Source organism: Rhipicephalus microplus, chromosome 2 (assembly GCF_043290135.1).
Source record: "Rhipicephalus microplus isolate Deutch F79 chromosome 2, USDA_Rmic, whole genome shotgun sequence".
Lineage (NCBI taxonomy): Eukaryota > Metazoa > Arthropoda > Arachnida > Ixodida > Ixodidae > Rhipicephalus > Rhipicephalus microplus.
Window position 1 is genome coordinate 206121778 of NC_134701.1, and position 24674 is coordinate 206146451.

General features: G+C 42.5%; 1 protein-coding gene across 1 annotated transcript in view; it reads left to right on the plus strand.

Annotated features, from left to right (window-relative positions):
* Nucleotides 1-24674, plus strand: part of LOC119170470 (uncharacterized) — a 110503-nt gene that overhangs the window by 22321 nt on the left and 63508 nt on the right. The window contains exons 5-8 of the mRNA XM_037421645.2: nt 12051-12139; nt 15718-15802; nt 16978-17272; nt 24243-24591. Coding sequence (XP_037277542.2) covers nt 12051-12139; nt 15718-15802; nt 16978-17272; nt 24243-24591 — 818 coding nt within the window. The remainder of the gene's footprint in view (nt 1-12050; nt 12140-15717; nt 15803-16977; nt 17273-24242; nt 24592-24674) is intronic.

Genomic DNA, 24674 nt, shown 5'->3' on the forward strand with positions numbered 1-24674 from the left:
CTTCACGCCTTACACTCGCGCATGCGCTGTTCTAACCTGTCTTCATGCATATCAAACGAAACGTCTTTGGGAGGGTAATAACTTGAACACTGTCACTCGGCATAGTGACGGGATCACTAGTGACTCGCGTGACGTCTTCACGCCTTGCACCCACGCAAGCATTGTATGACCTACCTTCATGCATATCAAACGAAATGTTGTTGATAGAGTAATAACTTGAAATCTGTCACTAGGCTTAGTGACGTGATCACTAGTGACTAACGTGACGGCATCACGCCTATCACACATGCACGTGCTGTCCTAACCTGCCTTCATGAATATCAAACGGAAATGTCTTTGAGAGAGTAATGAATTGAAGTTCGTCGCAGGCAGCGTCCGCTAGTAAAAACTGACTGCTTGCGCTGCGCAGCCATTCACCGGCCAACCCGTATATGAAGCAACCGGATCACGCATTTCGAATTTAGTCAAGGGCGTCTTTACATGGCTTTCGCTTGTCTTGACGCTTTTCTTGACTCGAGTAGATGCGATGGAAGCAACAGTACTTTTAACCATTTGTGGGGTACAACTCAACATCAGCGCCCCACCACTCGTTGAAAGCAATGCTTGTCCGTCATTCAATAAATAAGAATAATGAAGGCAAAATAACAATTATGCATTTCTAAACCATACCCAATTACGCCAGGTCCGCCATGCCCATGGCGGATTCGGCGCGACCATGGCACTTGCGTCTATGTTCTGTCTCGTGCAGGTTAGTTACAACGTGGGTTCATTTTGTAGTGATTGTCACTGTATCTTGGACTTGCCGTGCCCTTGGCGTGTTGGAATACAACATATGAGTGTTTTCTTGCTTGTCGGTTGATTTTATGTGGTGATGTGGAAACAATCCCTGGCCCCGCTCAGAAAGAACTATATGAAGAAATGCTAAACGGCCAAGCAAAAATTCATGATGATGTACTTGAACTAAGGAAACAGTTTATTAAATTGAAAAATATAGTACATGATTTCATTACTGCTCAAAAAGACTCCCATGAACGCAGCAAACCCGTTCACAGTAAAAAAGTAGAAAATACGTTACAATCACTGGAACACAATGTAAACTTTCAAAACAAAATCTTACCGACCTCAAAGACCGTTCTAGACGGTCAAATTTGATTATTCATGGGATTCCCGAATGCCTTTATGAAACTTACGTAACCCTGAAGAAAAAAGTGGTCAAGGAAATATTCATAGCAAATTCCTATGAAATGTGATTCTATCGAACGCATTCACCGGCTAGCAAAACAAACTGGTAAAAGGCCCATCATCCTCCACGTTGAAAATTTAAATGAAAAGAAAGTAATATTAGAAAATGCCAAAAAACTGAAAGGATCTATAGTATCTATTCATAACGATTACTCACAGCTGACACTTAAATGGAAATCATTGTGGGACAGTGCAATAAACAAGAAGCGACAAGAATAAAGAGTATTCTTAGTGCATGACAGGCTTATATTTGATAAATATACATTTTATTGGGATGAATTGCAAAACAGGAGAATAAAAGCGGGAGGCCATCAATCTTCCAAACTACACTCGGCACCTATGCCAGCACCATGCAACAAGCAGTTAAGGCTACTTATTAATACCCGATGCATTGTGAACAAAACTGAAGCATTGAAAGTGCTTCTGCTGCAATGCGATTCACATATTACACTTGTTACCGAGACTTGGCTTCACGAGCATTTGCCTGATAATTATGTCTCCCCCCCCCCCCCCCTGTACTACCCTGTTTTCCGTAAAGAGAGACGTGCTAGGAGAGGAGGAGTGCCTATAATGGTAAAACATTGTATCGATGCTGTTTTGTTAGATGATCTTGTTGACATTGAATGCTTATGCATTAGGGCTGCATGCTGGGGTCGTAGTCTTGTTGTAATGGGGTTGTACAGACCCCCAGACGTTACTCTAAAATACCTTGGCGCACTGAAAAATTATATCGCAAAATTTGAAAGTACAGAGGTCTTACTGATTGGTGACTTGAACCTACCTGGAGTTGACTGGGAGTGCCTTTGGGCTGGCATTAACACTTCAAAACATGGTAACATGGTGTGTGACATTATGCTGGTACATGGCCTATTGCAGGTGGTTCACGTACCTACGCACGTACCGGGAGATTCCGCCTCAATAATAGATGTTATGTTTCTGAACCGCAATTTCTCTGAACATACAGTAGAATAACTATGTCTTCGCTTCCTTTCCTCTGGCTCCAGTAACTGGCCATAAAAACCCATTATTTAGCTTCTTTAAAGACTTTTCAAGAGCTAATGATGCAGGCATACATGAAAACACGCCTTATCAATTTTGATGATGCCAAGTTTAGCGTGCTTTGGATACGATTCAAACAAATGTTTCATTTTTGCTTAGATAATTTTGTGCCTTCCAAGCACAGAAAATGAACAAACAAACATCCTGTATCTCGGAACATCATTTATATGAAGCGCAAAGTTAAGCGACTGAAAAAAAAAAAAGCGGGCAGCGCCTGATTTGATACACGATGTGCACAACAGCCTCGCTCGAGCGTTGAACAATTCTAGACACTATTATTTTAAAACCTTATTGCTTAGTTATAGCAAACGACCCCAGTAAATTCTAGAATTTTATCGGTGAAAAGACGAAACCGGTATCGCAAATATCAATTGATGGATCCAGCTTGACCGATCAGCAAGACATTGCGCGGCATTTCAATCAATATTTCCAGAGTGTGTTCAACGCTTCCGATTTCAACTGTATATATAATGCGACAGCCTTTCCTTATGCTGAAACACTCGTTATATTTTATCCTGGTGTGGTGTCTATGCTGCTAAATTTGAAAACTGAGGCATCTTGTGACCCTGATAATATACCGAATGTATTTCTACGACGACATGCTTTATCTCAAGCAAAGTTCTGGTGATTAGTTGTTCTTTGTTGTCTTCCCAACTGCCCAGTGACTGGAGGGCAGCTTGCGTTGTACCTATCTTATGAAAAGGGAGACCGCTCAGCATTAGGAAATTATCGTCCAATGTCACTAACTCCACAAAGTTGCAAAATTATCGAACACATCATATCTACTATACATTGATCAAGTTTCTTGAAGAATGCTCTATATTAAAGGGGTACTAATACAAAAACTTTGGCCTCGCGTTTTTCTGCTGCAATGCGTTGCTGGGGGCCTGTAAGTAATGACCCGACACATCGTTTGCTGTAGCTCGCAACAGATAATTAATTACAGGCCCCTCATTATCAATCAGTTTCTGTTTGAGAGAGTTCCAAAAACTGGGTGCAACTGTCGCCACCTAGCGTGTGCAGCTCTTGAATATTTCAGCACACAGAACTGTGACGCACTTCCGCATGGTCCGCATCGAGAATTACTTTCGAATAGAAAACGGGGCTGGAATGTCGCCACACACAAAACTTTCTAAGTGTGCGCCATGGCCACGTACTCGCTACCAGCCGCCGTGAAATACAGACTTCGGGAAATAATGCGGCAAAAGGAAAATTGCAGATGTGACGTCATCTAACTTGTTTTGTTGACCACAGCATGGTGACGTGAGGGGAGTAGGGGGTCCCCCTCGGGTCCCCTCCGAGGGTGTCTATAGCGCTATGGAGTCGGTCGCTCACGCAAACTTCAAAACTAATTTAAATTCCTTCCAAGCTATAATCGCTGTTGATATCTTGTATATGATATACGAATGTCCACGAGAATTGACCCCGCAGGCTATCTCGGCCTCAAAATTTTGTGTCAGTACACCTTTAACCAAGGACCAACATGGTTTTCGGAATAGATTATCTACCATAACTCACCTCGTCACACTATTTCACTCTCTTGCATTAAGCATCGATAGACACGATAGGATAGATATGCTCTCCTTAGATTTCTGCAAAGCCTTCAATAAAGTTCCTCATAGTAAACTCATTTGCAAACTTAGAACAATAGGTACACTAGAAATATTTGTTAGTTGGATTTTTGTGTATTTAAATAATCGTGAACAGTACGTTGATGTAGGGGGCCAATATTCGGGCTGTCTTCTGGTCACATCGTGCGTACCACAGGGCAGCGTGTTAGGCCCTTTGCATTATCTATTGTATATCAATGATGTTGATGTTATTCACCTTAGTGTAGAAACAAGATTATTTACAGATGATTGTGTTCAAAGAAATATGTTCCACTAATGATTACAAGGATCTTAGCACTACTCTTTGCAATATATATATGAATGGTATAACAAATAGGAAATGTGTCTCAACGTAAAAAAATGTGTGCGCTTTCCAGTGACTCACAAAAAGAATCCACAACCATATACATACATATTTTGATTATCACTGCAGCAAATAAAATAATAAAGTACCTTGGTGTGACACTCACTTCTATCTTATCTTGCAATCTCTATATTGATAATGTTTGTTCATCTGCTTTTCACAAATAATGTAGAAGTGCTCCCACGACTATTAAACTACTTAGTTACACTGCCTTTGTGCGACCGAAACTAGAGTACGCGAGCATAGTATGGGACCCTTACACAAAACACAATATATACACTCTTGAGTGTATTCAGAGAAAAGCTGTTAGATTTATATTGAACAAATACTCCAAGTTAGACTCTCCCTGAGAGCTAATGCTAGCAGACAACATTACCTTACTGCAGACGTGATGACAAAAAGCTGGACTAGAATTTATTGATCAACCTTTGAACGAAAAAATAGCTCTAGATCCATCCCTGTATTTGACACCCCTAAGTAGCCAGCCCACCTGACACCACCACCCAAAAACCTTGATCCAATATTTTGCTCGCACCGACCTACTTAAGGTTTCATACTTCCCAAGAATCATTCGTGAATGGAACTGCCTTACATGTGATGAATGAATTGCCTTACCAGACAGCCTTCTTTGCCCTTTATTGTTTCAGTTCTACAATTGCTATTTTGTTTATATCTGTATTTTATTTTATTTGTATCTGTATTAACCACCCTGCTTGAACCTTCAGTTTGCTTTAGCCCTTGGGAAGGACCTTTTGGAGGAACCATGTAGTTTTGGAAACTAACCCTTTGTGTTTAAACTTGCCATAACAACCTATAAGAAATTACCTAATTATAATGTAAAAATTTGTCATTACTTTCTTAATAAATGAAATATTAGAAATCTGTCCACTGATTTAAAATGTCCATTCATAGATATACATGCATGGTAACGTTAATAAATAAAAAACATTTTTTTAAGGAGCAATGACATAAAATTTCAAAATCGAGATGTGCCCATCATTTGATCGCTTGGTATGCATAGGTATTCTTGGCCAAATTTGAACGGCATTCGTTGCACGGAAGTTACTTTAATTCGATGTCAAACAGCGTGGAAAAGCTAAGAATAAAAAACGAAAAATAGACTGCCCTGCGACATCGACACTAGTGCTACATGTTCGGTGTGATACATTCCATAAATACCATTCTGAGTGACGATGCCCTAGTAGCGACGGCGTGTACGATCAGAGTGTTCTTATCGTGGAGCCGACTGGTGCCGAAGTGCAGAAACGATCTCGCTCGTCAACAGCTGGGTTAGGGCCGGGCTAGCACGCGCAGGTGCAGTGTAGCCTGGCCGTGGCTTGTCGCGTCTGATCTCCATCGCACTGGTTTGAATGATTTCAGGAAATTATCAAGATAAAAACCACCTTTAAAAGGATGGCGAAAGAAAAGAGCATGATTAAATGTGTGCTTGTCGGCCGGCATGTCGGGGATTGTTGTGAGTTGCAGTTGTCTAGTTCGAAGCACGGAAAAAGGGCAATGAGGGTGTCTTTTTATATCACGATATCACGTATGTGTTACACATCAACCCAACCACAAGCTATCAAAAGTGAAAGAGCTTGTAGTCAGATATCAGCGCTAACAAGTAACATGCAGGTATAGTTGGATTTTAGTTCATCTGTAGACTTTGCATCCACGTAAAAGTGGTACTACCGTGTCAACCGTGAGAGGCTGGATAGGTGGGGCCATCTGGAGGCGCAAAAAAGAGCCTGACAAGCAGGAAACGTATTCTATTTCTCTGCTGATGCTCATTCGCGATAGCTATATTGCTTTGACCCCTCTGTGTATACCTGAATGCATTGCACGCCAAAACACACCAATATAGCTAACTGAGACACACGAGCGAACATGGCTGAAGCGTGCATTCTCGAGCATCTTCAGTGCTGCTTGGAACGGTGTCCATTTCGGAATCACTGTTCTGCAAGAGGTCGATCGAAGCAAAAATAATTCGCGACGTTGGGAATCGCGGGGATTCCAAGCTCCAGACTATCGTATTGAACCCAAGTCGACACTTTGTATGGCGACGACAGCAATGCAGGTGACAAGGCATGACTGAATGTGTTCGCCTAGCAGATTGATCGTTTGTGGAGCAGCTGAGCCTGACGTCACTCTTTTCTGTGGAGAAGTGGTCAGCTGTGGCGTGATCTGGAGGTGACCGCGAGGTAGCGCCACTGCTGGTGCTCCCAGCGTCAAAAATGGCAAGATATCCGGCCATTTTTAATAGTGCTTGATCCCAGTAATATAAATCAATAAGAGGGATAGTTAGTCATCGCTCACTTGCATTTTAGGTCGCGAATCGCTGCTACAAGGTCTATAGCTACTCGCTGACGCAAAAATCTTGGCATGAGTAAATTTGATGTCAGTGCTCCTTTAAGACCCTCATCCCCCTTGATGGTGCGCTTGCTTGATTCTATAGCAATACCTTACCCATGAGCGAATGAACCAAGAGTGATTGGCCAAGTACAGAACTGTGCATTTGAAATGAAACAAGGAAGCTGGGATAGTTGGTTGGAAGCATCTGAAAAACATGGTTTACCAGTGCCCAAGTTCAGGGAGCATGGATACTAACGCATTTGGTGCAATGCAGAAAGCATAGATTGCTTTCGGCAATCCTCATACTAGCCCGAGCCAGCTTTTGCTTTCCAGTTTAAAAAATTATAGAACACTTGGAGGTTGTTTGGTCTCATTAAATGATTGATGCCAGAAAGTCATGCCTGTCAACTTCATGTTTTCAGTGATGGGGATGGCAACTCATGCGACAGTTTGATCTACATAGACGTTTCAAAAAATATATTCTGTTCACATCATACCATAATGTGAAGAATCAATTGCTGTTGTTTCTAAATTTCTGCGTGCTTACAAAAAAATTTTTTTTTCACTTCGAAAAAGATTTTAAATCAAGGGCCTCAAACACACGGCACATGCGGCCCGCTAACCTTTCTCAAGCGGCGCACAGCCCGCATATGACAGCTTCATCCCATATTTTTTAGATGACATTTTGACTGTTACATTGCTAAGTGGGGCTCGGATTGTTTTGTGTTAGATTGGACAAGAAGGCTTGTGACACGCGACCCGAGCCGTAATGGGAAATTCCCGAGGATGAGCGGTCTCCTGAGGATGAGCGGTCATTGTGCGTTGGGGCTTCGAACTGCGAAGCTCGGGAAGGTCAGCGTCGGTGCAACAACGGAAGCAGTAGAGCAGCCCAGTTCTGAGGCTGTCAGCAAAGAGGTCCCGGAAGTGGTCGTTGATCAAGACTCGAGTGAGGCTGAACTGGAAGAAGTATAAGTGTGCGAATATCAAAATTCTTGAATACAAATCGAATAAGAATACATAGCTTCGAATATCAATAGAATATCGAATAATGAAGAGGTGCAAGTTTTTTTCGCCAGTAATGTTTTACTCAATCTTATATTTATGTTGGAAACAGTACAATGTTATTACAATCAGTTATTACACACAAAAATTAAAAAAAATGTCACCATCTGTACTTGCCAGAAAGCATAAGACTGTAATAGTTGAGCTTGTGACTGGGATGTTTTGGGTTCAATCCATATGTTGAACAAACCTTTGCATCTTTTTTTTTATTACAAAAGAAAAGAAAAGCTTTCGAACCTGTCATGATGACTAGTGAGCATGAAAGGACTAGTTTGATTGTGTAACAGTTGCCGTCTACTTAAATCATATTAACGATTAGGTCTATGCCTAGGTTGTCACTATTCATCCAGGTTCCCACACTATCCATTTTGGTTCGAAAGATCCTGATTCAATGGTTTTATTTTCTCCCCTGTTCTCATGGGTCAAGCCACTAAGGGAAATAGGGGTACTTAGAGCGTTTTTTAACTGCACAGCAATACTCATTATCTCGCTTGCTTCGGTTGCCTTTCTCGAGGACTGCACGCTCGCCATTTTCCGATCAAGAATGCTGTGGTGTGCTGATAGCAGCGCGATCGTGGCCGAGGTGTATTGGATAGCGCGAGGTAAGCGTGCAAGATGGATTATTACTGATGTGGGATAGGAAGACGCCCCAAATACACCTTTTTATTAACGGAGCCACAACACCTGGTAGCGAGGGAACTATTTTGCTGCATTGCAACCCCCTTCGATGCACTAGCTACCGACGGCAGTAAACCGACATTCGCTAAAGAGCGAGATTGCAGCAACGGAATAACAGAGGGTTGATTGCAAGAGACGTTGCCGTGTGAGCACGATGCACGTACGACAGATTTTCAAAGGTGCTGTCGGGAACCCAGCAGAACTACGCATTAATATGTCCGTCACCTTCCGTGCACCGCCATTAGCAACGGAGAACTATATGTGGTAACGCCTTTGTAACGGTACCAAAAGTACATCGCCTTTTCTATGTTTGCTATTGCATGGAAAAACGCTTCAGCTCATTCGCATGACCATATCCGCTACCATGAAATCATTCCGGAACTATGAAGAGAGTATACATGCAGAAGCAGCGGCACAGCTGACAAACGACTTGTTAGGCTTTGACATGTGGGCGTACGTTTGTACGGTGATCCATTAGCGAAAATTGGTGTGCCTATGCATGAAACGCATTACCATCGTACGTCAAGCTGAGCGCGTCTCTAGCTACTTGTGTGCAGTGCGTCTACTAAGCTCACTCCATCAGCGCCGCACCTTGCAACATATGCACGTGCATTTGCCCTTGCGTAGAGGTATTTTTATTGCGAAAGCAATTATATGGACAGTCTCGGCTGGCTTTCGCCGCTGCCGCCATCATGCACCATGTATGCATACAAATCTAAATATGTGAAGACTCAAGAAAGAAAAAAAGCCACCTGCGCTCGGCACCCAGCTTGTCGTGATGCGCCAACAGGTGCTTATCTCCTACATTTACTTTGCCCCGTGGATGGGGGCAGAGATGCTAAGTGCTTGTGTGCGCGCGCGCTTGTGCTTCCGTGGGGAAAATCGTGTGCCTTGACTTTTCACCGGAACGATTGCGTTAGTTGCCTGGGCCACAAAGGTCACTTCGCTCGCTGCACAGACCCCGTTTGTGAAAAGAGCACATTTTTCAAACACAGTGAAGTAACAACTGGGACACTCGTTAGTTCGCACATATATCTGTACCTGTGATTGTTTCGTGCGCTTTTTTTTTTAAATAGCACGTTAAGCGTCGATCTGTAAACGTTGTTAGTAGCCCTCGTCTTGTGTGTGTTGTTTTCGTGTATAATTTGTGTCATTTCTGAGCAGCGTGCTACAAGTTTCAATCTGCTAGCCGTTCTCAGCGTTACATTCCAAGGTATTCAATTGTTGCTATCGCATTCATTGCTTCGCCCTTGTGGCAAAACATACTTTTTTTTTTTTCCTCTTCGTGCTCATAGCATGGGACCCAGCAACGTTGTGAAGACTATTTTATAGAGTCAATGCGGCAGCGGGTAGTTGCCTTAGTTTCCATGAGCGATACGCTCTTGCGGTCCCGTGCACAAGGGCGCGAAAGCAGATGGCGTGTGCTAAACCGCTAAGCCACACGTACTGCCGTGCAAGCAGTACATGATTTAGATTGATTGAGATGTTTATGGTTGGTAGGTTGGTCGCGATGACATTTTGCTGCATTCATCGGTAGCCGTCATCACACTCCCTGGAATTTCCATGCAGGTATCACCGCACACACGCCGAAGTCAAAGTAATTACTGCATGATCTACTGAGGCTATTATGGCAAATGTGCAAAATCCTAAGTTCTTCACAGTGACATATGCGAACGAATATTCATGAATATTGAATATTAGAGGAATATTTGAGTTTGACTATTTAAAATTTTTGAATATGTGAATTTTGAATTATCAAATCAAATACAAATGCAATGTTTGACGAACATTCGAAATTTGCAGATATTCGCACACCTCTAGCAGGAATTTTTGGTACTGCAACGCCATCTTGTATATCTACCGGCTAGGGCTAGAGTTACTATAACACAGATTGTTGTTAGCTCTGTTTTCAGTCAATTTTAGACTGGTGTGTATATATAGTGTTAGTGAATTTTGACTGCTTTAAAGTGAATTCTGTGTGTTTGCTTCGTCTGTCCTTTGTATATAGAGTCTTTTGCGACGCCCTTCTCCCGTCTCTCCCAATCCAATCCGTTGCAAATGCTCCCAAGATTAATCATGACATATGTCAAACTCGGATGTATAAAATTATTGGCTATATCGAACAGTTTTTTGTGCTGGTAAGTTTATTTATATCAAACAGTCGAGAAATTTCCTTGAATTTTCTATGCAAAAATGACGGACCGGTGCACATGTATATCAAACTTCTGCACTGCGGGACATCCGCTATATCGAACGATGCGTCATGCAGAGGCCCGGAAAGTGCTTTTTTCCTAGCAAATATTGATCAATTTTTGGCTTCATTCTATCAAGTTGCGATCCCTTCGCGTGCGCAGGTAACAAAAAGGCGGTATTATCCCATTATGCCGTTCTCGGTTGCGCAACACTCGCGAGTACACCGGTAGGTTTGATACACGATCTGCAGGTCCTAACGCACGGGCATAGTCACGGGCATGTGACTCGATCTCGTTGCAATGTTCCAATTTCTTTCCTTGTTTGTTAGTGCACAATGACATGCGAGTCTGAGAAGCACGACTTTCAAGATGTGCAGCCTCGTGACATATTTTTGCCGTTCTCGGTTTTAAAACGCATCTCTCAGAGACTGAGAATTTTCTGGCTTTTTGCATCAAAGCAGCTGAAAGCAGCGGCTGCCAACTACAAAGGCACAAGTGACATCAGTACCACCAACATGTCAACTGTGGGAGCTCAATGTTTTCTTTCGCGCCTTCTGTACTTGTGTACTTCTTGCCTCATTTCTGATAAACCCTCATTCAAAGTTGAACTAAATGTTGACCTGCACATAGTGATAAAATATACGACTGGTGCTCGGAGTGACATCAAGTAAAGCACTGTCGTATTTTCCTTGCGGGTCATTCGACGACTTCAGGTGCATCGTGACTGTTGACAACGGCGTACGGTGCCACGCTTAATGTTATCAACGTTTCTGGACACCACGTCAGACAGAGAGTGACTTCATCAGTGTAGATGACGACGTAGCTGTTTCTGACTGCATTGATGCTGAGATCATGGCTGTCGTTGCCGGTGCCGCGGAAGTGTACTCGTGTGGTTATGAATATGCCAACGCCTTTGCTGCCGCTGCTAACCAACCTTTTGCTGTGCTACAAAGCTTGTGTCGGCGTTTTGCGACAATTAACGCTATTCTGACCAAAGGATCTGAATTCGCTTGTTTGAAAAGCTTTAATGATATTGAGTATGACTGGAAGTTGACGGCGTGCAGGAGGCAGGACAAGTTTACGGACCATTTTCTTGCAAAACAAAATGCGGTAACTTCCTGTTCACACCTTGTTCTTTATTATACTGTGATCGATTCGTTATGCTAGTGCCTGTAACGATTTCTGAAGCCTGAAATATTTTAAGTCTTACATACGCATATTTTGTATATTGAATTCGCGATATATCGAGCTATTTCGCAATCCCCTTTGAGTTCGATATATCCGCGATCGACTGTACATTTTTATAACGAATATTTGGATACAACGAACCTATCTTTGTGTAACATTCAACTTTGTTATAATGAGGTTTGAGTGTACATGGAATTGCTTCACGGCTAGTCATAGTTCTGTCATAGTTTGATAAAGCCTCCTTTAGTAAAATTTATGTGTGATTATAAATCATCTGAAACATTGCTCATTACATTAACACTGCAGTGTCGGACTCAAGCGATGACTTTGACGAGGACGACGAGGTGGTGGCCTGTGGGAGTATCATGGATATTCCCGGAGCATCGTTCATGATGGTTATTTGCTTTTTTGTGTATTTTGATAAGGAACCTTATATATTATTAGTTTTTTCATGCTTATCAACATTTTTCGAAATATTTTAGCTAATTGAGATATCTGTTCTTGTATAACAGTCTCTGTCCACAGTTTAAGAAAAATAATTTAGATGTGGACACTCCGCCCAAAGCACATCCTGTTAATGTTCGGCTCTTTCAGTCACTCTGGCCTCTAGGGTAGGCCCCCACGTTTCAGCACCCCCCCACGCAACTGCAGCTGTCATATGCACTATAGACTACAAGTTGTGTACGTAGCATCTGTGACAGTGTGTTGTACGGGAAACACCGTGCAGGCAAGTGCAGCGTTGGCCGAATGTGGCGTTTCTTGGTTGCAAAAAACGGTGCATGTGTTCATGTGCTCCTAGATTTTAATGCTATTGTGCATGGTGCATAAAAAAAGTGGAATGTGCGTCTGCTTTATCACTCTTGGTCCATCAGGCCCCCATGTCGCAGCGCCCTTTTGCTTTTGTGCCAAGATACTGCGGCCGGCGCATGTACTAAAGCAAACTATATTTAGATACGGTCTCCATCCCGGCGGGCAGAGAGTGTCCACACCTAAATTATTTTTTCGCTCTATGTCTCTGCCATTATGTGAATGTCATTGTCTCTTAGGTACCGCATTCTTTTTTCATCTTTTTAATCTTATTGGCATTTACAGGCCTGTTTGCATTTTTCAATCCTACCAAACTCCCTGAAGCTTGATTGAAGAGGCTCTAAAGGCAAATGAAAATTTACGTCAGAGTGAAAGATCACAGTTTGAGGATGTCTAAAATGTCAGTATTATCAATAGCAGTGTTTTACTAGTTGAGAAATTGAGGCAAATGTACAACTATGTATGTTTGTCACGAGTGAGATAATGTTTGCCACGAGTGAGATATTTTGGAATAGGCCCGATAAGATCGAGTTCACAGTACAATTAATTGCTAATATTCAAACTAGTTGAGATTAAAAAAAGAACCTTCAGTGCATTACAACAAGTATGCAGCTTGTCCATTTCTACTCGATTCATGAAAAAAATAACCGCTTGGTGTCACCACGGGGAACAGTGTGGGTGGTTCAAAAGTTCAGTTTCCACTGACCTGCTCGTCTCGGTGGTAGTTTCGGCGTTGCGTACCACTGTGCGTGCTTTGTGTGTTCATGAAAGTTGCTTTGTCAGAAAGTTCAACAAAATGCCGCGTGAATGAATGTGATGTTGCCAGGTGCCGCAGTGGTGTACGCCTCTTGAGCTGCAGCAAGGAAACCGACGTGACTTTCCTCTGGGTGATGCAAAGCGAGCTCCTATGCTTGTAGTGGCCGAGTGCCATGAATCTGTGCCAGCGTTGCGGGCCAATGTCTCAAGTTCACCGACGACAAACCACCGCGGCAAGCTTCAGTGGCCGTTGCTGTTGCTCCCACTACTTTCACTTTGCTGCTGCGTTTTTCAGTGGCCACGCAGTAAAGGCTGGCAACATTGGGCAAGGCAATTCCATGTCAGAATGACAGGCGGTTGATTTGAATAGCGCTAACAGCATTCGAACTATTAAAAGAATGATTTAATGTCAAAATAAGCATTTTCTTCACACAAGTAGTTCTGCGGGTTTTCTGAACCGCTATTTCATCAACGTCAACTCAATATCTGTCTTCAGGGTCCCTTTAATATGTGTTGACCTAGCACAGCAACAACAGCATCAGCAAAAAAAAAAAAAAAAAAGCAACAGAGATTGATACTACCCTGCTTCTTATTCTTGATGGCTTCGAACTTTGGCTCGTAACACGATCTCACCAGTTCTGTGTGAACTTCCTTGAAAAGACATTACTAGAACATAATTTCACCAGTGTTGTGTGAACTTTTTTTGAAAAAAAAAAAACCATGAAAAACATTTTCTTGCTGGTCTCAGATAGTACTACTGGAGGTCCCATGACAATCATAAGACTCTGGTGCACGGTTAGCTTCAGGCAAGTGTTGTGAGTCCCTGTAGCAGGCAAGATTGGTATCAGCAGGGACTCTAAACAAAGTTCACTGAGATAAAAAGGCAATACTTTGCCAAGCAGTCCCAGTTGTCACTGCTGCTTATAAATTACCATTAATAAACTGCAAACGATTTCCCAAAACAGGTTTACATTTGGAGATAGCTTAAAAAAAATCTCTACTATTTCCTGTTTTTCCTACTCTATCTTACAGACTTAGAAAATATCTCAGCTCCTCCAAGCGATGGCACTTGGAGGAGCTTTACCCACAGAGAATTAGAATTTGCATAAATGCTTTGTCTAATAGCGCGTACTAATTTTAGTGATGTTTAGCACTCCTCAAGTGTTTCAGATAGCTGAAATTTGCGGACGAACCCTTTTTTGTGTGACTGGCATAGGTTTGAAACATCAGCAACCTTGTCAATTTCTTCACGGACTTTGACTTTGCTGCTCAGCCAAACGTAATCTTTTAGGTGGCAGCGACTAACCTCAACTCATAATATGCTCAGTATTTACATTAGTTAAGAAAGAATACTTGTAGGTCAGGCAGAAACCAGCTAGGATAACTGTCTTTCATGCGTAAAGGACATGCACGCTGCAGTTCAGTGAAAAGATTTTTTATTAGGCTGTGACCAAGTCTAGTACTGTGTCCATGGAATCTTTGTGAACTTTATTAAAGTTCACAGTTAAAAAGCTGTGCGCTTAATAGTACCAACAGTTGCTTCCTTTCTTGTGGTTTGCTTTTTATTTTGTTGCTGCTTTGATTAATCTTGAGTTACGCAACCTGAGAGTACTTTGTGTATACACCCGATAAATGTACCCTTGTTTTTGTTTTTTAAGCAGTTGTTAAATAGATACATTAGCCCACTGAGGCAGGTAGATTTTTATTTTTTTTCAAAGTTTGTTTTTCTGTTGTTCTCGTTTTTAAGGTTGAATATTAATGAAGAAGATAAAGCATTTTGCTTTTTAAATCACCTCTCTAAACTGCAGACTAGTGTTAAACTGTTTGCTCAGGTCCGATTGGAGAGCTTTACAAAATTTACTATTATTGGTCAATGCTCCCAAAAACAGGTGTAGCTATATTTATTGAGCACTGATTGCTGATTAATAGTATCTCATGGCACACAATCTTCTGTCCCTGCATGAATTTACACCAGCTGTGTTATGTTTTTGTGTCTGCACATGCCGGCTGACGCTAATATGCATGAGCTACATTGTGATTGCGCAGGAACGCTTCTTTGTAATGCTCAGTTGTGTTTTATGATTTATGCTTTAACCTGATCAACTTGACATTAAGTGCAGTTCATCCTAAAATTTTGGCTCAAGATACAACTGTGAAGCCCCATTTCACTAAATGGCAGACTAATTGCTGACATCTCATTTGTGATGCACATGATTGAATGTTACTCTCACCTCTCCAGGAATGTTAACAATTGTTTGCACTACGGAGCCCTCGAAACTACTGCTTTTGGCTTAAAACTAGTTCGGTGACTGAAACTTGGCAGCATGTTTGCGATGGCGTACATGCTCAATCTTGTTCACTCTGCCCAATTGTGTGAGCCCTTCATCCTTCTTGTCATCTGTCATTTCAGTCTAAGAATACTACACGAAAAGACCCACTGCAGGAGGCCTTGCTTGAGAGAATCCTGGAGAGCGCTTCAGAAGAATCCAGCGAAGGTTGTGAATATTTACTCATCTTCACAGTGCAGTTGTGAACACCTCATAGTACTTGCCTATCTCCGAGATTTATAACGGTGCATGCAGTCAGCAAAAGCGTAGCCTTTGAAGTTTGTTTCTGTTACTCGAAGGAAATATTACTCGAAGGCATAGATGTGGACACTATCTGTAACCTGCAAAGTGACACTAAACTGAGGAAGGAAAAGATAATTCATCAGTTTGCTAAGGTTACAAGCTCATTGTTGTCTAAAAGAAAGCTTTTTTGTAATTAAGACATTGACTTGAACATAAGAGAACGGCACATGAGTGTGCTGCTTTTCATGCGGACCTGTGCTTTGAGAATGGGGCAAATGTAGCTGTTGCTGCGCTGAGAACCAGGTTATTAATTTTAACCTCACACTTGGGGAAAGTAAAATCATCTCATGTTGCCGATATGTGCAGTAAGGCACTGAGAGAGTTAGTTGCAACATATGGGCATGCTTAGCTGTTTACACCCTTCTAATAAAAGTGAGATATAAAGGATGCAAAATGCTAAAAGATGCAAGGAGCAAAACACTGCTTTACTGGCTAACCCGACTGGGTCAGATAAAGGGAAAAGCAAGGCTTGTTCACCAACTAAAGCAGTCTCTGTAGGTAGCAAAAGTGATTCTTTGGAAATAAAGCCTCATGTATGGTGTCTAGTTAAAGCACGTTTCATGTTCACATACAATTTAGTAAGTCTGTTACTAGGCTCACAGGATGGGCTATGACACGGCAAATATATCTGTTTTGTGAAAAGAAAGGAAGTGTTATGCCACTGGCCAAGCATATTTACATGTACAGTGCTCACAGATTGATATGAGGCATCAGCTTTTATAGAAGCAACTGGTATTTTCAGTTACTCAAAATTATATTGTCATGCTGCAACGAATTTGGTCGCTAAAGTGAATGTCGGTTCTAACGTAAGTTTTGCGTCAATGTTATGCCGATATGGCACGAACTGAAGACGGTGGAAATGAAAGTAGTTAGCTCTATATTGTAGCATTTCAAGCTGTGAGCACTGTGCATTGCCAGAAGTTTGAAGCAGTTGTCACATTGCCATTGCCTGTTGTTTGATGATGTGCCTTTACTTGCAGTCAAAAGGCGAAAGGATGCCGATGGCTTCAGAAAATTAAAAAAAAAAAAAATCATTGCAGATGAAATCGTGGAACCAGAGGAATGCAAAAAGAAACGTAAGAAAGAAGCAAAGGAAGGCAATACAGAAGAGGCCAAAGCCACCGAAGTACCAGTAGAGGAGATGAAGGAAAAGGTGTCTGAGAAAGAGGGCAGTGGTGGTAGCTCTTCTGAAGAAATTGTGAGGAAAAAGAAACCTGGAAAGTACGAGAAGCTCTTGCGAAAAAATGTGTTTGCCGAGCTTGATGAGCTCGAGCCAAAGAAGGAAACAAGTAAGGAGTCTGACAAGGAAGAAGCCGCTGTGAAGCCTCCGAAAGTGTGAGTAACTGGCTCCTCATGAAGTGTTGGCGTCCAGCTTCATTGATTGCCTCTGCGGTGCCTCTGTGTCTTGCGTCGTTCGGTGCCCGCTATTGCTATTTGCTCTGTCTCATGTTTGTGCCATGCCATAGTACAGTTCTATTAGTTCAAAGCAGCACTGTAAAAGCAGGAGGTCCTTATAGTAGCACCGTGAAAAGGCATTTGGGACAAGTTGCAGATGGCGGTCATCTTCTTCATTCCTTAGGTTATATTCTGTTTGCTCAGTGTTTGCCCATGACACAACAGTTCTTTTATGTCACAATGAGGGAGGCGCTAGATAAAATGGATGCATGGCCCTTGAGTGAATGTCCTCACTACCTGAAAGAGCTGTGCAGTAGCTGCGCAATAGCTGGGCTTTGGGTTCTCTCAGCAAGAATAAACTTAGGGTCCAATGTTTCTTTTGTGTCCTCAGCCTTCAGTAAACTGCTGCTTCTAGAAGAAGATCGTGCTTGCACTAATGAGAATGCTAGTTCATGAGGCAATTAACAAGGTTAGAGCTTGTGGGGAAACACTGGTCTTAAAATGTTTTTTTTTTTTAATTTTGAGTATTTACAGCTGAAAATTTTATGTGATATGTATTTCTCACAGCTAAAAACAAATATGCAATTAGTTTTCAGCTGTCACTTCGAGATTTTAAAATATTGACTGTTCCATAAACTTACATTCTGCCCACTGTTCAGACTGCTTTCTCATAAAAGATTGGTCTCCTGTAAAGAACAGAGTGTGCAAGGAAACTAGAATTTTATTTTTAGCTTCATTGGTTCAAGAAAATAAAGTTTTTTCATTCCATTCCATTGGTTCAAGAGTTATGGCCTTAACAAGTAGACTCGTCAGAAATTTGAAACTGTTGCTTAATTATATTAATAAATAAATCAATGTTCTTAATGAACTTATGTTTTGGTCTTGTTGCACTAATCAATGTATAAACTTTCACACGCTGCAAGAGTTATCAAAATACAACCACCAGATCAAAAGATACTGTGGGCAATGGCCTCGGACTTGATAAAAAATGTTGTTTTGAGAAAACGAGAAAAGAAGTTTGGGGGGGGGGGGGGGACATGGTTAGCATGTATATTCAACAGGTAATGGTGTAAATCAGTGCAGTCATGATGCTAGAAGCCACCAGGAGTGTAGTCATCATTCTTCGAGCGCTTTCTTTTTATTGCCAGATGTTTCCATAGTTCAGATTGGCATACAGCGTTTTGATGTTACTTGCGCAGTCGGCAGTAACGTGCGTGGCAGCCTTTTACGAAACAGGAATCATTCCCACTTTCACGTAATATTTAAATGTCTTTGCATCTCTGTGAAACATTCAGAGTGAAAAAAAAATTTAAATCTATGCAGCTTGTTGATTTGCTGTGCCGCGCCATTGATCTCGAATGGGCTGAGCGCCGCATCCCCCCTTTCCCCCCGCTCTCGGTGAGCTCCGTACGAATTTCAGTTCCCCGCACTCATCAGATATCAGCACAAGTTCTGTGGCGATGCCATATTCCCGATCTTTCTCGGAAATGCTGCCAGGCTCACCACACACACCGCACTTTATACACTAAAGCAGCTTACAACCGCGAACGGCGCTCCAGTAGTCGCAGTCGCTTCCGAGTCTCAAAAAACAAACCCCCTTGCGTCACGAGGCTGATGTCGATGAAAGGTCCCTTTGAATGTCACTTGCACGTCACGCAAGGGCTACTTTTTCAGCGTCGGAAACCAGGGGAGTGCCGACGCGCAGATCTCGCGTGTGATAGTTGTCCCTGGCTATCGCTTCCGTGATTAGCATTGGCACAGCCAGGTTTTTCCGTGTGCTCGGCGGCAGAGAGTGCCGCTGATAAGACACTGCATGCTCTCAGACGTCGTTTTCGCTTCTTTTCAAACCTATGAGCTGTATCGAACTTTTGATGACCGCCTGTCATCGCAACGATCGCGCAACCGTCGCTTAGGCCTCGTCACAAAATGGCAGATTGCATACTGCTGTCTAGCAGACGAATTTCTTGACATCCAATATGGAACCGGGAAATGCCCCACGTGATAAAAACGCACCAATGATGTGCAAGTATTTGGTTTTTCCTTATTCGCGATAGCTGCTTTGTGGCTAGACGAAGAGCATTCTTCTGCTAGGAACAGACAGAAGAATACGGCTTTCAAATGCGACCAAAATGGCCGCGCTATTTGGCGTGGTTCTCAGGTGCCGCGGCGTCGAACATGACCGTTTTTAAGGTGGTTTGACGGGAGAAAATGGTCATGAAACTGACTTTGAGACCGAATTACTCGACAAATACGCATTACATGGCAATATCCTTTTAGGAACACCTTCTTCAGGCCCTATATATTATTAAAAAAAATACTTCAAAGAATCGATTTTTCGGAAATTTTTTAACCTTCAAGTCCCGTGTCTCCCCTTAATTGATGTAGCGATTAAAGTCAATGAAAGGTTGATGGCATGCTTGGTATAAGTTTAGGCAGCTGCAAAGTTTAGCATTGCCGTGTCTAGGTTTCTCAGCTTTCCTATTCCAGTAGCAAGTGCTTGAATCCTCATGTATGTGCCTTGGTTTTGGGCTGTTATTTTGTGTGCCAATAAGCCCAATGCTGCTCACATACAGAGATTTAGGAGCACTGACAAAAAAAGCTTGCATCTTCTTTTTTCTGTTACGATAGGTAGCCAATGACTGACTCATCATTGCTGGAAAGCTCATTTTGCTCGAGCGCGACGGTTAACGATTTGGAGGCTGTTTTATGGCACCCAGTTGCAATTTCAGTTTCAGAGAGTGCTAAGTGTGATGGGAGCTTCAGTGGTTTTCCTGTAAACATAGGCTACATGAGCACGGAAAACAATGTGCCTATGAGGACAGCATTGGTAACTCTTTTCAGCACAGGCTTCTTAAGTGCTGCTATAATCCCCCCTGAAGTGTTGTAGATATGTGTGACCCCCCCAAAAATGCGCCGCCGAGGCAAGCACATAGGGTTTTGTATTCCCGTGCAAGTACCTATGCCCCTCTTTCTGCTGAAAAAGTCTGCAAAGAGAGTACACCCACAAGTTTTGTCGTAGCCAACCCAAACTTGTGATGCAGATTGCAGCTGCTTGTCTACTCAAAAACCAAAGGCATGTTATGCGTGCAGTGGCATGATATGCACTTCAAAACTTATTTTGAATATGTTGGGCTGTATTATTTATTGATATTTCATAGGTGGTGCATGTGTGTACACACAAATATGTCCCGCAAGCTATCACGCCTTCAAAATTTTGTGTCTGTACTCCTTTAAATAAATATTTGGGGCCCTTGTGTTCATTTAAAGCAATGCCATGTCACTCTTGGGAGGCAGTTTCTGAATGCGTAAGAGTTGTCACGGTGGGCCAAGATGGGATCATTCAATTATTTGGAATGTAGTCACGCATAACTTGAGTGCTCCTGTTGACTCTACATCAGAGTAGGGGATCTTTGTTTCTTTCGTACCTCACGAGTGCACCTTTCACGCAGCACATTGCTCTGCTGCTGAGCATGTTGTTGCAAATTTAGTTCATTGCTTTAATTACCTAAAATAGAAGGTTGCGAAATGTAGTGCGTTGTGTATTTGCATTTACATGTACACAAAAGAGTTAAAGTATGCTGTAATCTTGGTACACTCTAAGAAAAAAATGGAGTATTCAGGGAGTAGTTCTGTTTCACAACAGTAATCTTCATCTGACTAGCTCGCGTTTTCTTTCTTGAAAACCTGGCGTTGGCCACTTTCCTGTCGGAAATGCTATGTCACACCGATAGCCAGAGGCCGGATTTCAAGGCACTAAAAAAGTGTGGTTTAGGCCCTCAAAATTTTAGGCACAGTAAAGTTCTACAGAAAGTGAAATATCCCAAAGCAACAATCTCGGTGACCAGCATCTACGGCAAGAAGAAAAAAAAAGTGATATTGTTTAAGATAGCAGAAAAGTACCAACGATTGAACATAGGCGTGCATTTCCCGCACGATTCACAGTATGTGGTCTTTCGTTTTATTGTCCAGCATTGTGCATCAAGTGTCCACCATTCAATTAACACTCTCCTGGGTCTATTTCGTTTCGTTGTGACTGGGAAGGGCAGCGCAGGAGCAAATAACCAGACCACTGATGCCCCAGAAGAGAGGGATGCTAGGTCTAATCGCGTAAGACCAATTTCTTCCCTATTGGTGAACACCTTAAAGGGCCCTTACTAGGTTTGGATATTTCGAGCTGACAAGTGTAACAGTGCACTGGTGTATCATTCCTGTTAACATTTCCAAAATAACATTTCGCAGAAAAACACTCAGTTTCTAACGAATGCCACTTGCCCTTGTCGCGGGCGTGCGCACCAATATCTAGGGAGTGACATACAGCAAGGAACGCCGCTCTTTTAGTTTGAAATTGGTGGGCTGACGTCGCATACCGTAGTGCTCTTCATCAGACCTTCGTTTTATGTTGGCTATATCTAGAAAAACAGACACAAAATGTCCTGTATCCTGACTATATCCTGCATTTTAAACGGTACCTCATTGAGAACGTTGCACGTGACATTACTCTACTTGGCATGTGCAATTTGTGTGTTCTGTTGTGTAGCATGAATGAGGAGTACTTTGGTTTGAACTAGCTGCTTCATATTATTTTAAAAGGAAAGCACTAAGGTAAAGGGAAAAGAATGCGCGCTTTGTCTCTATGTCTTTCTTTTCCCTATGTCTTTACACTGCCCTTTCAAAATCAGCATAATGAACGAAAGCTGAGAAAAATAATAAAACACGCAAATGAAATCTTAGCTTATTATTTTTATTTTTGTTTTGAATAGCCTCGGTGTGCTAATCGCTAATCGGCCCTCGTTTCGCGCCCGCCTCAGTGGACCAATCGCTATAGGGTGCTCCGCTGCTGACCCGAATGCCGCTGATTCGATTGTGGCCGCGGCGGTCACATCTAGATGGAGGCGAAAAAGTGAATGCCCGTGTATTGCGCAATGTCAGTTCACTTAAATAACACCAGAGGGTCAAAATTTGCGGAGACCTCCAGTATGGCATCCCTCATATTCAAATTGTGTTTTTTTTTTTTTACGTAAAACCACACATACTGCCACTGCTACTGTTACTACTACTACTACGACTACTACTAGTACTACTACCCCATTTCGCTTGCGTTCGTCTTCTCGTCGTTCCTGCATTGTGCCTTCGCCAACCCTGACAACGCTTAGCTTGTGTTTGGTGCGTCGTCTCTGACCGCATTTTCAGTGGAGCGACGGGGTCTATCGCGGTCACAATACATGATCCTTGCCAAACTCTCTTAAAGTACACGCACTGACTGATCCATCCCACAGAAATGGGTAATACAAAACAGAGAGCGTCGAAACGACACAACGTCGATGGCGTACGTACACAAGTAGGCTGGGGAATGTCATGCACACGTGACCTTGCTTACGCATGTTTTTCTTGGTGCGTGTGCGTCGTGTGATTGATTGTCTGTCTAGCCCAGATACCGAAGAGAACAGGGAAGGAATGAGGCTCGCGATGGCTACATAGGACGAGAGGCAAGGAATTCAAGCTTGCTTCCTCGCATCATGCTTTGGTAACTCGTAGCGAACCAATTTGAAAAATCACCGTGGTAAAACACTTTTTACTGGGCACCCAATAAACTTCTAGTGTCTAACTACAACTTAATATGTCGCCTAGAGAGGGACGCTTGAAGAGTAAATTACAAACAAAACAAAAGCCGCGTGCACATAAAATTTTTTACCCGAAGGCGCTGCAGCAGATGGGTTACAATGTCGAAGAAAACACGCCTTCATTGACACAACACACTTTGTTCTCTTTATAAACCATTTCATTCTGCCATAAAACTAATAAAAAATGAATTAATAGAAAAATTATGACTGATACTACATTCTGAATTCATAATTACCATTGCGTGAAGAGGACTGTTTAGGTACATTTAGGTACATTAATTTTCAAATGGGAGTGTTACCATGAAAAGCTTGACGTAGAAGCTTTGATCGCAGTTTAATTCGATGCGATGATAGTAATTTGCATCCTTCTTCATTTTTCATATTGTTACAGCTGCCATTTTTGAGTAATGGCTTAGGACAAACCTTGAAGCCCTGTTCTGTATTTTTTCATGTTTGTCACTTAAGGGCATATGACAAAGGATCTCATACGGAACAAGCGTATTCAAGCACGCCGTGAATTTATGCTAAATACACCGTTTATTGTAAACATGCCAGCGCCTGTTTCAGGCTTCGCTGTATAAAGTATAACGATTTTGCAACCTTCGCCACCACTGAATCAACAAGAGCATTTCATGAGTGGCCCTCCATGATTTTTCATTCATTCTCCAGCTACCCGCGGCTGCCCAGAAAAACCTTTCTCTTCCTTTCCCACCTCAACGCTCAGGTTTGTCAGGGCGTTTCTTCAGTTCCTTCAGTGCATTGGACAGCTGTCTGTATAGAAGGTGTTCGGCGCGTCCTAGGTCATAAACGTCACTTTTATTTTCTTTCCCCATCTTTAATTCTCTCTCCTTCTTCCACTGAGATGTTCTTCCACTTAGGGCTGCAGAAATAGCAGCTAATGGAACCGTTGTGATAGCGCGAGGAATGTACTCGAACTAGAAGATGATTATGTTGTGTAGCAGAAGCACTCCCAAAATACTCGATCTTTTTTTAGAATGTAGATGGAATTTCTGCATAAACAGAACAGTTGCCTCCAAATAAAGCTACCAATAAATGAAACATTTTCCTGGTCCCTTCAGGTTAAGTCTAAACATTTCAAGAGATTCTGCTGTAAGTCACAGCAGTTGCATTAGGCAGTCACTCATATTTGCGACATAGCTTTTGGATAGTGAAACCGGTCGATCAGTCTGTATGCAGCAGGGCAATGTGCCCCGAACTGACTGCTCACAGGCCACAGGCTGGACACTCATGGCTTCGATTCATAATCGCTCTTGTCTGTTCTTTTGTAGGAAAGCTTCGAAGAAAAGAAAAATCGTGTACAGCGATGATGACGACGCTGCAGACAAGCAGCCAACAAGCAGCTCACTCGAATCTTCTTCCAGTGACCAGAGTGAATCGGATAGCAGTGTAGGCTTTGCGCCTGCCCGCAAGAGAAAGGGCAAAAATGCAAAAAAGACTGCCAAAGCTTCTTCGGATGGCTCTGACTTTGCAGTAGGCAAGTCTAAGAAAGGGGGGGCCTCATCATCTTCAGATGCGAACAAGCGGAAGAAAAAGCGGAAGCGCATCAGGATGGCTTGTTCTACAGCTGATGAGAATGATGACGACGATGACAGCTGTGTGGAGATAATCCCTGGCCCTGTAAGTGCCTCAATGTTGTCCTCTAGCACTGTAATACCAAAAATTTCACTCAGCTGAAGGGGCCTGGTTGCTTAGTTATATAA